At 38.0% G+C, this 16,689-nt stretch overlaps 1 protein-coding gene across 5 annotated transcripts in view; it reads right to left on the bottom strand.

Annotated features, from left to right (window-relative positions):
• LOC138029767 (protein kinase C-binding protein NELL2-like) overlaps window positions 1-14,955 on the bottom strand; it is a 60,108-nt gene extending 45,153 nt beyond the window's left edge. For 2 of the 5 annotated variants that reach the window (XM_068877587.1, XM_068877592.1), the window contains exon 1: window positions 99-249. In XM_068877587.1, coding sequence (XP_068733688.1) covers window positions 99-171 — 73 coding nt within the window. In that variant the 5' untranslated portion in view covers window positions 172-249. Of the gene's footprint in view, window positions 1-98; window positions 250-4,040; window positions 4,147-8,240; window positions 8,395-14,772 lie in introns of those variants that run through there. The other 3 variants (XM_068877589.1, XM_068877588.1, XM_068877590.1) reach the window with 3 other exon arrangements.
• Between the last annotated feature and the right edge of the window lie 1,734 nt (window positions 14,956-16,689).

Genomic DNA, 16,689 nt, shown 5'->3' with positions numbered 1-16,689 from the left:
CATCGGGACTCCTCTTTCTTCAAGTATGCAAGCTGATAACACCTGCTCTTACTATTAAGTAGAAAGTACATTCTTCAAAAATACAACTAAAAACGTACCGTCTGGACAGGTAGAGACAACGTTGAAACCGAACAGGAGAAAGGCAGCATACAAATACAACACGGGGCCCATGACCTTGCGCTATGATCGCAGATATTCGGAGACTTAGAAAGGATAAAGAAATGAAGTCATTTCACTTGCCGTCGTACAGCTTTTGTCAAAATGTTACGCCAGTCAAATATTCATTAGACGTCACAGCTTTGAGTTTGAACCAATGAGAAGTGGTAACTTTGAATAAGGTTGAAGTTTATTTAAAGAGACTCTCTTTCCAGCAGATATCCATATTAATTTGTTAAAGAGTGGTTGTCTTAAATTTTTCATGTCCAGATAATCGTTTCTTCCAAATTCCTTGGTAGCAAATTGGAGGTGAATTATTGGCTTCCATTTTTTGCACACGCGGTCTTTAGAAGGTTTGTTTTTTTCGATGGATATTCTTGCGTTCTTAATATATATACACTATTCTGTTGAAAAGGTCGGGTTTCTGTGGATAAGTTATATTCTTAAATACAATCTTACTTTAATAACTTTAGTTCTGACGAATAAATTAAAGTTTGAATACATTAACTATATAGCTGAAGCTAGGAGTAAGTCTGATTTTAATTGCAATTGACTTCTTTATTGGCGCTACATTACAAAGAAAACAAGTGCAAGTTAACCAATATCGCAGAGCGGTGCGAAGAATGAGAAAAAATCTCTTCTTGTTTCTTCCTTTGCAGCGAAATATCTAGATGGATAAGACGCTGTAAGAGAAAATTCCGTTTTCATTGACAGAAATAACTGCATTAATGATTCATTATTAGCTTAGAGGCAATATTAGTTTTTGTTTGTCGTGGAACACTTTTGATTGTTTAAAACTGTAAAAAATAAGAAAATTTCGGTACTCAGAGCGCAGTTAAAAACTTAAAATTGGGATATTTCGTTCGGATCCACCGAACATCGTCAGCCACAATGCAAATTTAAATGTTAAGAAGGGTTATATAATGATCTCGAGGGGGCTAGGATGGTGTCATAGATGCTGGCTAATTCGAAGCCATTGTCTCTGTTCAAAGACGGCTTACGTAATCTTATCTCAATTGCCTCCCTTATGCGGCTTTTGAATGTGTTATTCTCCGTGGCAAGAACTTTTGTTTTGCTGGAATCCACTGAATGACCCGTGAACTTGCGATGTTCATGAACAGCTGACGAATTCCTAGAAAGATGTTCCTTAACTCGAGTTTCTAATAGCGGAGAAGTTTCGCCCACATAACCTTTGTCGCATTGTTCGCAATGGATCGGAATATATCGGAATACATCCTGTTGCAAGAGTTCCCGACCGTTGACATTGTAAGTTTCTCTCAGACAATTTAAAAAAAAAATCATCCGTTCTCCAAACTGAGGTACGTTCCTTGAATTTTTGAACAGCCCTACACTATACATAGGGTACCTTTTTTTGTACCGAATTGCGTAGGATGATTTTCGGTTATCTGGTGGGTTATACTTTATTTTACAGATGAATCTCCAATCTGGGGTGGTATCCCCAAATACCTCGTTGAAGGTCTGCAGCGTGTGCAGATTCGCAGCCTTTCAATTACTGGCATTCCGAAGACTAGCCTGTGGAGATGCAGCTTGTAGGCGAGAACTCGAGAAAATTTTAATGATACGAACTATCCCAATTACTCACTGATATCAATGGATACGACAAATAGCCATTGTACTCGAGCGATGGATCGTGTTAAGGTCCCATATTCTCGCACTGATATGTCCTTGTGCCAAAGGCTAGTTGCATTAAAAAAAAAAAAAAGTGATGTTCTCGTGGGATTTTACTCTGCGATACCCAAAGTATTTTAATTGCACTTTGCCTTTCATATTTTTCATGTTTTAATTTTATTATTCTAAATTCATCGTACGTTGTTTTTAATGATCGATTAATAAAGCTAATATTATTATTGAGGGTTATGCACAGCTGCCGCAACCAATGACTCCGTTAGAAGGCGGTAAGTTAAGTTAACTGAGACGGGTTTGGAAAGATTCTAAGAGATAGGGTAAGACGCTGTAAGAGAAAATTCCGTTTTCATTGACAGACATATGCGCAGTAATGGTTCATTATTAGCTTAGAGGGAATCCCAGGATTTAATATCAATTTTTGTTCGTCGTGGAGCACTTTTAACGGTGTTTTTATTTTTACAAGAAGGCGCAGCCATTGATATCACCTTAAAACTTCTTGAATTTCGTTAAAACATTAACAAGTGCAGGCGGACTAGCTTCATACTGCTTCTCGAACACGGGTCGTTTAAAATTATCACGCAAGGAAAACTTGACTACCAGTTTTGGTTCCAAATGTAATTTGGTTTTAGTCCACCTTGTTTCAAAATCACGAAACTTTCACCCAAGGATTTTTATTAAGGTGCGTTTATGGAATTAGACGGAGTTATAGGGGTAGGCGGGAAGGGTTTGACTGCCTTAGGTCTTTGCTCCACGATAGTATATAGTACTTAAAAAATAATGTACAGTCATGGTATAATGTTATTAATTTTTACTACTTATTTAAGTTGGGAATCCGAGTCATCTCTGTCATCCAGCAAGAGTTTGGTTGAAATTGTCAGTTTCTCTAATTCAAAATTTCATCCTCCAAACTGAGTTAGGTTCATTGAATTTTGACTGAACAACGGTACACTGAGCGATATTTGAGGGATAAGTGTTTTCACTGGGTACTTTTTGCGCACCGAATTAAATAGGATGGTTTTCGGTTATCTAGTGGGTTGAACGTTATCTAAAGGGTCGTGCACAGGTACTACGAATGATCTGTTCGAAGTCGGTAAGTTAAGTTAACTGGGGATCCTTTTTAGTTCGGTTTACGAGCGTGAAGCAATAACACCATGAATTGAACCGGAAGATAAATAAAGAGCGAAAGTTAAGGTTCACATCAATTTGTAACCAAGTTGAAAATAAATCACAGTTTAATGCTGCTCTGGCTTGAAATATTTGAATGCTGCTTAAAACATGAAAGTTGCCAAAGAACCCTTCCAGGCGCGGTCATATTTTTGCCAAACTTAAGTATCCCGCACCGAAGGAAGAACAAATTGACGCCTTTTACTCTATCTGGAGCAATTTCGACTGTGATCATGAGAACATCGAAAACCTTAAATATCGGTTTGGCGCACTTTTGGAATAACACCAACACCATATTCGCTGTGAGTTGTCCTATCCCGCGTCTTCTACCGATCAGTCCGGTTTTTTTTTTGCCCTAAGATGGCGCACAGCTTGACACATTTAGGACAAGTACAGAAAAACAACCGTCTCTAGTTTGTTCAATAGTGCATGAAAGTGGCTATAAAGTGACAATTGCTTCAATTGTCCAGTTAAGTGCGAGGATCACACAGTTCTTTTGTCTAAAAACCCTCACTTCAATTCTATATTCCTTTCATTAAGTGCATGAAAGTGCCGGCCCTGAAAAGATCAGATAGTGGTATTAATCCGTTGGCAACACCAAAACATGGTTTCATCAAGCTTTTATCTGAAGTGACTCGTCTTAAATCGGTAATATTCTTGGTTTCCCCCATCACTGGCCATGGTTTAATTAAACAAATTCAACTGACGATTTTCGACGTTCTTGTGAAAAAGGTAGACATGGAACACTTCATATCAGCTCTTTCTTATACACTTCACTTATTCGCGAGATGCAGTTATCAATAAAGCTATCGAGTTTTTAACTAGATCGGAGTAGGTTGGATGTATATATATATGAAGCAGTCATGGCACAATTGGACGGCAATGTTCAATTAGGCACTAGTAGTTTTTTTACAAGCTTCTGTGCAATTCCTTAATGCACAAGTTTTTCACTCTATGGTGACGGTCTAGCTCTAGCATCAGGACACCTCTTCCCTCACGTATGCAAGCTGATAACACTTCCTCTTATTATTAAGTAGAAAGTAAGCCCTTCAAAAATAAAACTAAAAACGTACCGTCTGGACAGGTAGAGACAACGTTGAAACCGAACAGGAGAAAGGCACCATACAAATAAAATACGGCGCCCATGGCCTTGTACTATGATCGCAGATATTCGGAGACTTAAAAAGGATAAAGAAATGAGGTAAAAATTTACGTACTTGGCCGCAGATCGAGTGTCCTCTAAGACGCCAGTCAAATGTTCATTGGACGTCACAGCTTAGAGTTTGAACCAATGAGGAGTGGTAAATTGGAATAAGGGTAGAAGTTTATTTGAAGAGACTCTATTTCCAATTTCCAGCAGATATCCATGTTAATTCTTTAGAGAGTGTTTGTCTTAAATTATTCGTGTCCAGATAATCGTTTTTTCCAAATTCTTTGGTAGCAAATTCGAGGTAAACTATTTGCTTCAATTTTTACTCACAAGGTCTTTACAAGCCTTGTATTTTTCGATGGATATTCTAGTCTTCTTGTGTTTACTATGTGCTGAAAAGGACGGGTTTCTGTGGATACTTTATATTGTTAAATACAATCTTACTTTGCTAACTTTAGTACTGAAGAATAAATTAAAGCTTTGCAAATAACTTTGAATTTTCTTGAGAAATACATTAATTATATAGCTGAGATTACGAGCCAATCTGATTCTAATTGCAAATGACTTCTTTATTGGCTTATATTACAAAGAAAACATTTGCAAGTTGACCAATATTGCAGAGCGTGCGAAAAACGAGAAAACTCTCTTCGTAGCCCTTCCTTCGGACGGAAATATTTAGATGGGATAAGACGCTGTAACAGAAAATTCCGTTTTCATTGACAGAAATAACTGCACTAATGGTTCATTATTAGCTTAGAGGCAATGGTAATTTTTGTTTGTCGTCGAACACTTTTATTGGTATTTTTATTTGTTCAAGAAGGCGAAGCCAATGATATCACCTTGAAACTTCTTCTTGAGTTTCGATTAAAAATTAACGCATGCCGGCGGTTTAGCATCATATTTCATCACCAACACAGCTGGGTCTTTTAAAATGTTATCACGCAAGGAAAACTCGACTATCGGGTTTGGTTCCAGATGTAATTTGCTTAAAATTTACCTCTTCAGAATTCCGAGACTCAGACGGAGTTATAGGTGCAATACGGGGGAAGGGCTTGACAAGATTAAGTTTAAGTCCTTTTTCCACGATAATATATAGTGCTTAACAGATGGCATACCGTCATGCATGATATAATGAATATTGAAGTTGTAAATCTCACTCATCTACCTTGCCATTCAGCGATATAAGCTGTAAGGAGGATGATAATTAATTATTCGTATCCTATTGATACCAAAAGAGGAAGATTGAAGGTATCTTAATAGATCTTGCTACAAGGGTTCCCGACGGTTGACATGGTGAATTTCTCTTAGACAATTTGAACTTGCAAACCGAGTTAGGTTCATTGAATTTTTGAAAAGGGCTATACTTTACATAGAATACTTTTTCCCTACCGAATTGCATAGGATAATTTTCGGTTATCTGGTGGGTTATAGATGCATCTCCGATCCGGTCTGGGATGGTTTCCCTAAATACCTCTCTGAAGATTTGCAGGGTGTGCAGAATCGCAGCCTTTCAATTATTGCAATTCCAAAGTAATCTACTCAACCATGAAGAGCACAGAGATGCAGCTTCTAGGCGCAAACTCGAGAAAATTTTAATGATATGAGCTATCCCAATTACTCACTGATATCACAGGGACGGTGGAGCCGGGGGTGGGGGGGGGGGGGGGGAAGAGGAAAGAGACTTGGTTGTCTTTAGCCCCAATTAGCAATTTAGAGCCAAAATAAATAAGAAATTAAAAATGATTGAAAAAACCCATAAAACATAGAAAAGAAAACTAACAGAAGGAAAAGCGAAACAAAATGAACAAAGCAACCAATAAGAAATAAAACAACCCCAGCGTCAGGATTTCAAAAATTTCTGGCGGAGAATTCCCCCCTGAACCCCCTGGAATCCCCAGTACCAGATATGCTCCACCGTCCCTGTATCAATGGCTACGATCAATAGCCATTGTACTCGAGCGATGAATCGCTTTAAGGTACCACAAATTCTTGTGTTCGCGTGAGTTTTTAGTGCGATACCCAAAGTATTTTAATTGTACTTTTCCTCTTATATTTTTCATGTTTTACTTGTTTTTATCTCAAGTCATCGTATGTTGTATTTAATGATGCATTAATAAAGCCAGTATTATTACAGAGGGTTACGCACAGTTGCCGCAACGAATGACTCCGTTCGATCGCGATGGCCGTAAGTTAAGTTTACTCAGACAAGTTTCGAAAGATTCTAATAGATGTGATAAGACGCTGTAAGAGAAAATTCCGTTTTCATTGACAGAAATATGTACACTAATGGTTCATTATTAGCTTAAAGGGAATCTGCGGTTTTAATATTAATTTTTGTTTGTCGTGGAACACTTTTAATAATATTGTTATTTGTTCAAGCAGGCGAAGCCATTGATGTCACCTTGAGACTTCTTGAATTTCGATTAAACATTAACACATGCCAGCGGTCTAGCTTCATATTGCTTCTCCAACACAGGTCTTTTAAAATTATCTCGCAAGGGAAAAGTCGTGTACCTTTTTTTGGTTTAAGACTTTAATTTGCCTTTATCTACTTCTTCAAAATCCCGAGACTTCCACTGAAGTATTTCCCATGAAGAAATGGTTCATGCATAGCGTGCGTCTATTGAGTTAGACGGAGTTATGAGGGCACGCGGGAAGGGATTCACTGCCTTCTTTTCCCACAACATAGTATATGGTACTGAACAAATAATGTACATTCATGGTATAATTATATTATTTTGTACTTCGTATGAAAGTTGGGAATCTGTCTCATCTCCCTTGTCATTCAGCTATAATATATCGTTATAGATACTGTTGCACGACTTCCGTTGAAATTGTCAGTTTCCGGCCCTTGTCAAAAATTCATGTTCCACACTGAGTTAGGCTCATTGAATTTTTGACTGAGCAACGGTAAACTCAGCGATATTTCAAGGATACATCTTTACACTGGGTACTTTTTGTGCACCGAATTACATAGGATGGTTTTCGGTTGTCTAGTGGGGTTGTGCACAGTTACTACGAATGATCACTTAGAAAGCGGTAAGATAAGTTAACTCGGTATCATTTTTAGTTCGGTTTATGAACGTGAAGCAGTAACACCATGAATTGAACCGGAAAATAAATAAAGAGCTAAAGTTAATGCTCAAATCAAGTTGTAACCAGGCTGAAAACCAATCACAGTTTAATGCTTAGACTACTCTGGCTGTGCTGCTTTTAAGAAAGATGCCCAAGAACCGTTCCAGGCGTTCCAGGGACCTAAGGATCCCGCACCGAGGAAATAATAAACGCACTTTACTCTATCTGGAGGAATTACTGTGATCATGAGTACATCGGACACACCAAATGTCAGTTTCGTGTACTTTTTGATTAAACACTAAAAGGCGGTTTTTCTTTGCAAAGAAAACTCTACTTGTCAGAGCGCGGAAGTTTGGCTCACAAATGCCACCTATGCACACTCCTTTGGAACGTGATGCTAGCGGCGTTGTACCTGACACCTATTTTCATCTTATTAATTGAAAGATAAGGACGCTCATTGTTTCTTATACGGACATTCTTTCCTTTTTTAAACAAGTTTGTAGCATATTTTAGTTGTGAGACTCTTATCCCCCGCGTTTTGACGATAAGTCTGGTTTTGTACTTTATGAATAAGCATAATTATTTCCATAAACACTAAATTGATTTCTGGGGTTAGAAACAGGAGCTCCACTTTTAGGCTTGACTATATCTATATACTCATTACCCCCTGCTTTAAACAAAATTCAATTGGCGATTATCGGCGTTAAAGCTAGCGAAAATGGTAGAGATGTTATCAGTAACAGTTCTTTCTAAGAGCCATTACTTATTCGTGACATTCGATCCATGCAGCTATCAATTAAGCTACCGAGCTTTTAACGAGATCGGAGTAATTTCGATGTATATACAAAGCAAGCGTAGCACAATTGGACGGCAATATTCGTGCTACCCAGGAAGTGCTATGCAGGCTTCTGTGAAAAAGCTCTTCACTCCGTGGTGACGATTTGTCGACTGGCATCAGAACACTTCCTCCTTCACTATGCAGCTGTTAACATCTACTCTTACTACTAAGTAGAAAATAAACCTTTCAAAAATATAACTGAAAACGTACCGTATGGACAGGTAGAGAAAACCTTGAGACCGAAGAGGAGGAATACAGCAAACAAATAAAACACGGGGCCCATAGTCTCGTGCTTTATGATCGCAGATATTCGGAGACATATAATTAGAATAGAAAAGAACCGAAGTCACCTCACATGATGGACAGCTTCTCCTCTAAAGCACCTGTCGAGTGTCCTTGTACGTCACAGCTTTGAGTTTAGACCAATGAAAAGTGATAACTTGGAAGACTGGTTGGAGTTTATTTAAAGAGACCCTCGTTCCAGCAGGTACCCATATTTTAAAGAGTTGTTCTCTCAAATTATTAATTTTGTTTTTCAAATAGTTGTTGGTTCCCAATTCTTTGGTGGCAAATGTTGCTCTTTCCGTCTTAAGTAGTTTTGTATTTTTCGGTGGATATTCTTCATTAATGAGTTAAAGCCTAACAGACAATTGTGAGTTTTCGTGAGATATATGTTAATCATATAGCTGAATTTACGAGCAAGCTCATTCTAATTGCAAATGACTTCCTCACTTGTTTACAATACAAAGAAAACAAGTTAAACAATATTTTAGCAGCAAAATGAGGAAAATCCCTTCGTGGTCCTTCCTTCGCATGGATACGTTGCTTAGTAGGCTATATTGTGACAATCCTACTTAGTTCAAGTGTCTATCTTTATTAAATATTATAATAAAGGATTCAAATAATGAGGATCACCAAGAGAAAAATTATGAATTCGAAATGTGAATCCTGAGTAAAGAGTAGAATGAAGAATCTTTGCAGGCGAAGTGAGTGACAAGAAGTGAAATTTATTTGCCACTTCCGTCTGTCTTTATAAAGGGAGCCTGAGTAGTAGGACGTCCGATGCATGGTCGACGTTGGATGCCACCGTTTGCCATGGTGCTATTAAAATTCGAAATGACGGCTGAAATGTTCAGTATAAGATATATGAAAAGCCAATTTGACAAGTCCAAATAGAAATAACCCCTTTATCAACAATGCATTTTTATACTTGTCATTTACATTTAAACCTCGATAAAAAAATCAATGTACAGAGCTTCAAATAGTTATTCTACGTTCCCGTGGTAAATGTTCACTTAGTTAAACTTTGAGTACGGTTATGTATTAGAAGTTGTTAACAAGGTTGAAGGAAGATCCCAGTACTGGAAGGATCCAGGAAAGTGGGTTATTACAGCGGCATATGTTCTTATTTTAAATTTACATGCAATAAGTGTGCTTGGTCCTAGCCTGCTATGCTAATATTGTTGTTTCGATCTTCTCCTTCCTCTATGTCAGTGACCTGTATATCGGACAACCAAACAGTGGAATAAACGTCTAAAGTTGTGTTTAAAACCCTCATTGGTGATATAAGCAATTCGCGGTACAATTGTAACATTGTCATCTTAGCCATGACTTCTGAAAGCCGCAGTACCGTTCTTTTTTTTTAAAGTGCATATGACTCGAAATTTCACCACCATTTTTTATTTTAAAATCTAAAATGTAATGATCTAAGGAACATCTCTGTACAAAAACAATTTAATTTCTGCTCCGAGAACATATCTAAAATGCGAAGAAACCTCGCGTATTTTTAAGGAAAATATGGGACAAAGGCCTGGGATCGAGTCGAGGATTTTGATGTCATCGGTTGTGTAAACTTGCAACTTGTGCAAGGATTCAGTGCGGTTGTGAGCGTATTTTACTCCTACATTTACGATTTAAAGCGCACACAGCAATATAGAGTATTCCCAGATCTTCTCTACTGGCAGCTGCAGTCAAGTTATTTAACGAAGAATAACAATTTGGTATGAAATCCACATCGGGCGAAATCTTGCGGTCTGTGTTTACATCACTCTTGAGCCCGTCATTTTCCCTTCACTTGTATTTTCAGTTCTCGGTATCCAGATTACAGCTCTCCTCCTCTGTGGTCTCAAGGATCTCTCTGAGGACCTGAGTTAATTATCCATTTGCGTGCATTTACTTATTAAAAGACGCGAGCATTCGAAAGTTCGATGAGTAGATGGTTTTCGCATATTCTAAAATCAAAACCGTGAGGTCTTCCGGATTTTTATATATGCAAGGTTGAAGATGACCTAGAAAAAAATCTTTGTACAAGTTACCAGTTCCTTGACGTTTTTGGTTTTGAAAATACAGCATTTTAAATTTCCTTATTGTTACTTGCGTGACACCAAACAATGAAATCCGTTTTGATTGGAAATATAAAATGTCTCTCGTTATGATTCTCCGCAGTTTGAACGTTTCAAGTATATTAGGTGTTTAAAACTCATGTGTACTGTCTCGCAAGTGAAAACTAAGCAGACTTGGTGAGGTTGTTTATGCATTCGTCTTCTACAACATTCAGTAGTGTAGCAGCTGATCCAAAGATTACTCGCCATTGGTTTGCAACCCTTGCACGGAACAATGACATGTCATTCTTTCCATTGTTTTAGCTATTGTTTGGGGTAACACAACATTTCACGTTCTTGGCATTTTCCATTATACGGCTACGAATTTATTTTTTATGGCGTGACACTGGAAACGATCTGAGGCAGAGTCGATTTATATTCACTAAACGCGCTAAATGCATTTCAATTGATAACCGAGTTAAAAAAAAAAAACATCGAGGAAGTCGTTATTCATCGTCATTGTAGAAGTAGAACCATCTGACTTGGAACGATATGGCATAGAACGAAGTTGTGGTCTATCGAGAGGTTGAGGTCTATCGGCTCACCCGTGCGAGCATATCAATTCACACTGCACCTTCCTTCGATCTCGATCTATTGCAATCACTGGTTGATTTTCTTTCTTTTTGCCAGGTGTATGGTTGAGAAAGTTCGTTACTTAAATCTTCAGACCTCAGACATATCAGCCAACACCGGATCGAAGTCTTCGTAGGTTTGCCGGGTAGGTTTGAAACGGGGCCGGTGTTTTTGGACTAGGCCAGGGCCGCTACACACACTCTCCAATTTGTCTTGTTGTTTACATTTCCCGCTGCAATCTAACACAACTGATGACGTCATGAAGACCTTTTTGGCCGCGCGGGAAATGTCGCAACTTTTTGACACTTGTAGAAATATTCTAATAACGAAATCCTATCAAGCAAAGGCTGAATTTTAAGGATATGAAATAAAAACTGGTGGTGAAATTTCGAGTCATGTGCACTTTCACGTTTTGAAGCAATTAAGGTTACTGTTAACCTTTTGGGGTGCCTTTCGGTAAATCTTTCGTAAGCGCGTTACTTTCGGTAAACCTCCAGGAAACTATATATCACCGAAAAGATAGCAACATGAAGAATCCGAATACATAAACATTTGAAGTTTATTACTTCTTTCTTTAGTGTGCGCGAAGCTTCAAACGCAAAACCATACATGTTTACTTTACTAAATTACCCGCCTTCCCATTATCACGCACAACCAAACGAACTGTACTATATCAATCACAACTCTATAGGCTACCAAAGTATGTCAGGCTTTTAGGATCTTCCTATTGGTTTCCGAGAAAATAAAATTTGAAGTTGACCAATAGAAAATTGTCCCTTTCGCGACACGCTGAGATGCGTCAAAGTAAAAAGATTTCTACTTTTTTAAAGGCCTGACATACTTTCGTGCCCCAATATCCGACGATCATTTTGGCCAAATCTCGTAAAAAACCGTTAAATCTACATACCCTATAAATTCATTTGAGGAGGAGCTATTCCTGGAAAAATGAACCCCGAGTTTTCGGGCAGAAGAGATTTTACACGATTTCACACCTTGCCAATGCGGGTGTAATTGCGGTCATGCCGCTATGATGCTGCCGACCAATGAAAATCGACTTAAGCCTTCCTGAAGAGGGTTTGACACAAAACAGGTTTGAATTCGCAGGAAAAGGCATTCTGCGCAGCATCCTTCGCCATAGATTATTTATACCTGATTCCAGACTCAGCCCTAGTCGCTAGCAGTGAGCCCATTTTTCCTTGTTTCCTCGATTGAAACTTCCTTTTTTTTAGGCCCGGTATTTTTAAATTTGAAATAACTCCGCAAGAAAAAAACATTTTCAAATAATTTCTTTTTAGAATTAAACAAATATTATGAGCTATCTTATGGTAGCTTTTAAATTTTCGCAAAATTCGAGACCGATAAGGTTAGCAGTAACCTTAACATTAATTTTGAGAAAAACCAAGACTGTCTATTGGCTAAAAGTACTCTAACATTTTGTTCAAAAAAACGTCTTTTGATAATTTAGCCAAACAGTGGATATAAAGAATCTTAACCCCTTTAAACCCGGGGGTTATGAACTGACATTAAGATCTATTGTTTATTTTCTCGAAAAACTTGATCAAAATTTTGAAAAAAAAAAACGTTTCTGACGCTGATGGGACGAACCAGATACCAGATTCTTACTCTTGGCTTGTAGAGTTAAGAAATCTGAAGATATGCTTAAACTCAGAGGGTAAGAGATAAATAGTGTCAGCTTTAATACACTGTGTAATGCTTAAACCTGTCTCTAGAGCGGCAATACTACTAGCGAGCTTTTTGACCAGATCTCATAATATCAAGGTGAGAGTCCTAGTTGTTGGCTCCTGAGGAGCGTTTCAAACGATTTGGTTCAGGTGGGACCAGTGCAAAAATGGAAACTTTGCATTTAAAGTTCTAGGAACTAACAAAATAGGAATGTTTATATATTTAAAGTGGGAGCTATAGAGGAAGGAGTGAAGTGGTCCTCGCACGTAACTGGACAAATTTGAGCAATTGTCTCTTATAGTAACCTGAAAAATTCAAGTGGCTCCAACGAGATTCGAACCCATTACCTCTACGATACCGATGCAATGATCTAACCAACTGAATGAAGCTACACAGTTGGGAACAGGTCAATTTGTTGAGCTTGAGAAATAAATGTAACGAATGTTTATACAGTTGAAGTGATCGTCGCACTTAACTGGACAATTTGAACAATTCGTAGAGGTCATGGGTTCGAGTCCCATTGGAGCAAATTGTCCATTTAAGTGCGAGGATCGCTTCCGGCTCCTTCGTATAACAGCTGTGTCGCATGACCAGAATTTCTTGTGTCGGTAACACTGTGACGTACAATGTATGAATATTTAAGAACCAAACCAGACGGTGACCAGTCGAATAATGAGATAATTGGGGCGCATTAATTAAAAGTTTGTCCATTACAATTTTCCCACTGTGCGCATTCAAGAAATTGATTCCAAGTCACTTCTTTGGGGTTACACCGTTGTAGATACTGTTGCGCGATTTCCGTTCAAATTGTCATTTTCCCTTTTCAAAAATTCATCTTCCAAACTGAAAAACGGTAAACTTAGCGATATTTCAGGGATACATCTTTACACTGGGTACTTCTTTTGCACCGAATTACATAGGATGGTTTTCAGTTGCGTGTCTAGTGGGTTTTACTTTACGTAAAGGGTTGTGCACAGTACAGTTACTACGAATGATCAGTTAGAAAGCGGTAAGATAAGTTAACTCGGCATCATTTTTAGTTCGGTTTATGAACGTGAAACAGTAACACCATGAATTGAACCGGAAAATAAATAAAGAGCTAAAGTTAAGGCTCACGTCAAGTTGTAACCAGGTTGAAAACCAATCACAGTTTAATGCTTAGACTACTCTGGCTTAAAGAAATTTGGCTGCTTCTTAAAACGTGAAAGATGCCCAAGAACCGTTCCAGGCTGGATCATATCTTTGCCAAACCTAAGGATTCCGCACTGAGGGAATACTAAAGTGACGCCCTTTGCTCTATCTGGAGCAATTACTGTGATCATGAGTACATCGGACACACCAAATGTCATTTTCATGTACTTTTGGAAAAACACCAAAAGGCGGTTTTTCTTTGCAAAGAAAACTCTACTTTGTCAGAGCACGGAATTTTGGCTGATAAATGCCACCCATGCACACTGCTTTGAAACGTGATGATGGCGGCGTTGTACCTGACACATATTTTCATTTTATTAATGAAAAGATAAGGACGCTAATTGCTACTAATACGGACATTCATTCCTTTTTTAAACACATTTGTAGCATATTTCGTTGCCTTATCCCCCGCGTTTTAGCGATAAGTCTGGTTTTGTACTTAATGAATAAGCATAATTATTTCCATAAACACTAAATTGCTTTCTGGGGTTAGAAACGGGAGCTCCGCTTTTAGGCTTGACTATTATACTTAATTACTCCCATCACTACACGTGCTTTAAACGAAATTCAATTGGCGATTATCGAAGTTAAAGCTAGCAAAAATGGTAGAGATGTTATCACTAACAGCTCTTTCTCAGACACGTTACTTATTTCCGACATTCCACCTATGCAGCTAGCAATTAATTAAGCTACCGATTCGATGTATATATAAAGCAAGCGTAGCACAATTGGACGGCAATATTCGTGCCGACCCTGGAAGTGCTTTGCAGGCTTCTGTGCAAAGCTTTTCACTCCGTGGTGACGATCTGTCGATTAGCATCAGAGCAATCCTTTCTTCACTATGCAGGCTGTTAACACTTACTCTTACTACTGAATAGAAAGTAAACTCTTCAAAAATAAAACTGAAAACGTACCGTATGGACAGGTAGAGAAAACCTTGAGATCGAAGAGGAGAAATGCAGCATACAAATAAAACACGGGGCCCATAGTCTCGTGCTTTATGATCGCAGATATTCGGAGACTTATAATTAGTTAAGGAAAAGAAATGTAGTCTCTTCACATGATGGGCAGCTTTTCCTCTAAATCACCAGTCGAGGGTTCCTTGTACGTCACAGCTTTGCGTTTAGACCAATGAAAAGTGATAACTTGGAAGACTGGTTGGAGTTTATTTAAAGAGACTCCCGTTCCAGCAGGTACCCATATTAATTCATTAAAGAGTGGTTGTTGCTCTTTCGGTCTTAAGTAGGTTTGTATTTTTCGTTGGATATTCTTGCGTGGAAGCTTTAAAAATTTTTAAAATTATTTTTTTAAGTTTAGTATATTATTCGACTACTCGATTAATGAGTTAAAGCCTAACAGACAATTGTGAGTTTTCTTGAGAAATATATTAATCATATAGCTGAATTTACGAGCAATCTGATTCTAATTGCAAATGATTTCCTCACTTGTTTACATTACAAAGAAAACAAGTTAAACAATATTTTAGCAGCAAAATGAGCAAAATCTCTTCGCGGCCCTTCCTTGGCAAAGAAACGTTGCTTAGTAGGCTATATTGTGACAATCCTATTTAGTTCAAGTGCCTATCTTTAGTAAATATTATAATAAAGGATTCAAACAATGAGGATCACCAAGAGAAAAATTAGGAAAATGTATCGAATTGGAAGTGTGAATCCTGAGTGAAGAGTAGGATGAGGAATCTTTGCAGGTGAAGTGAGTGACAAGAAGTGAAATATATTAGCCACTTCCGTCTGTTTTTATAAAGGGAGCCTGAGTAGTAGGACTTCCTAAGCATGGTCGACGTTGGATGCCACCGTTTTCCATGGTGCTCTTAAAGTCCGAAATGACAGCTGACATTCTCAGTATAAGATATATGAAAAGCCAAGTTGACAAGTCCAAATTGAAATAACCTCTTTATCAACAATTCATTTTTATACTTGTCATTTACATGTTTCGATAAAAAATCGATATACTGAGCTTCCAGTAGTTAGAAGTTGTTAATACGGTGGAAGGAAGATCCTAGTGCTGGAACGATCCAGCAAGTTGGCTATTACAGCGGTATATGTTTTTATTTTAAATTTACATACAATTAACAATTATTGGATGAGGTTGAGCATGTTAGCGATAATTATCAAGGCCAAAGTTTGTGTTATCTGCTGAGGCCGAAGGCTGAGGCGGATAACACAAACTGAGGCCTTGATAATTATCGCTAACATGCGAAAACCGAATTCAATAATTGTTTTGTTATGCATATTCCTGAGCTGAGCTCCGCCATGACAAAACTGATCAAACTGCTGGTTAGTGTGTCAGGTGACGTCACTTCTGCATGCATAAAACTATTGTCTGTATGTATGACGTCAATTCTACATATATATAATCTATTGTTTGTAGGTATGACGTAAGAGAAACAGAGCAAGCAAGAATTAGCTGCGTGCTTATAGCCAATCATAATCGAGCTGGTGACACCAATGTATAATAATAAGTGTGCTTGGTCCTTGCCTGCTATATTAATATTGCTGTTTCGCCATGACACGAAATTTGTGCGTGACGTTCTTCTCTAATCATGACGTAATACTGTCTAATTAGATCATTACATGTTCTCCCTACTACTAGTCGTGGAATTTGAAAGACACCAAGGGGAACTTCAATTTTCTTCTCGTATGTAACATCACTGGCTTAATTATGGACGTTTCCTTTAAGTAATATATTTGTAACAGACTTCTGTTGATATCTATATGCATTTACATTTCGAACTTGTCCTTCCTCTGTATTAATGGCCTGTACATCGGACAACCAAACAGTGGAATGAAGGTATAAAGTTGTGTTTGAAACCT

This window comes from Montipora capricornis, chromosome 13 (genome assembly GCF_036669925.1).
Source record: "Montipora capricornis isolate CH-2021 chromosome 13, ASM3666992v2, whole genome shotgun sequence".
NCBI lineage: Eukaryota > Metazoa > Cnidaria > Anthozoa > Scleractinia > Acroporidae > Montipora > Montipora capricornis.
This window is presented reverse-complemented; position numbering and strand designations above follow the sequence as displayed.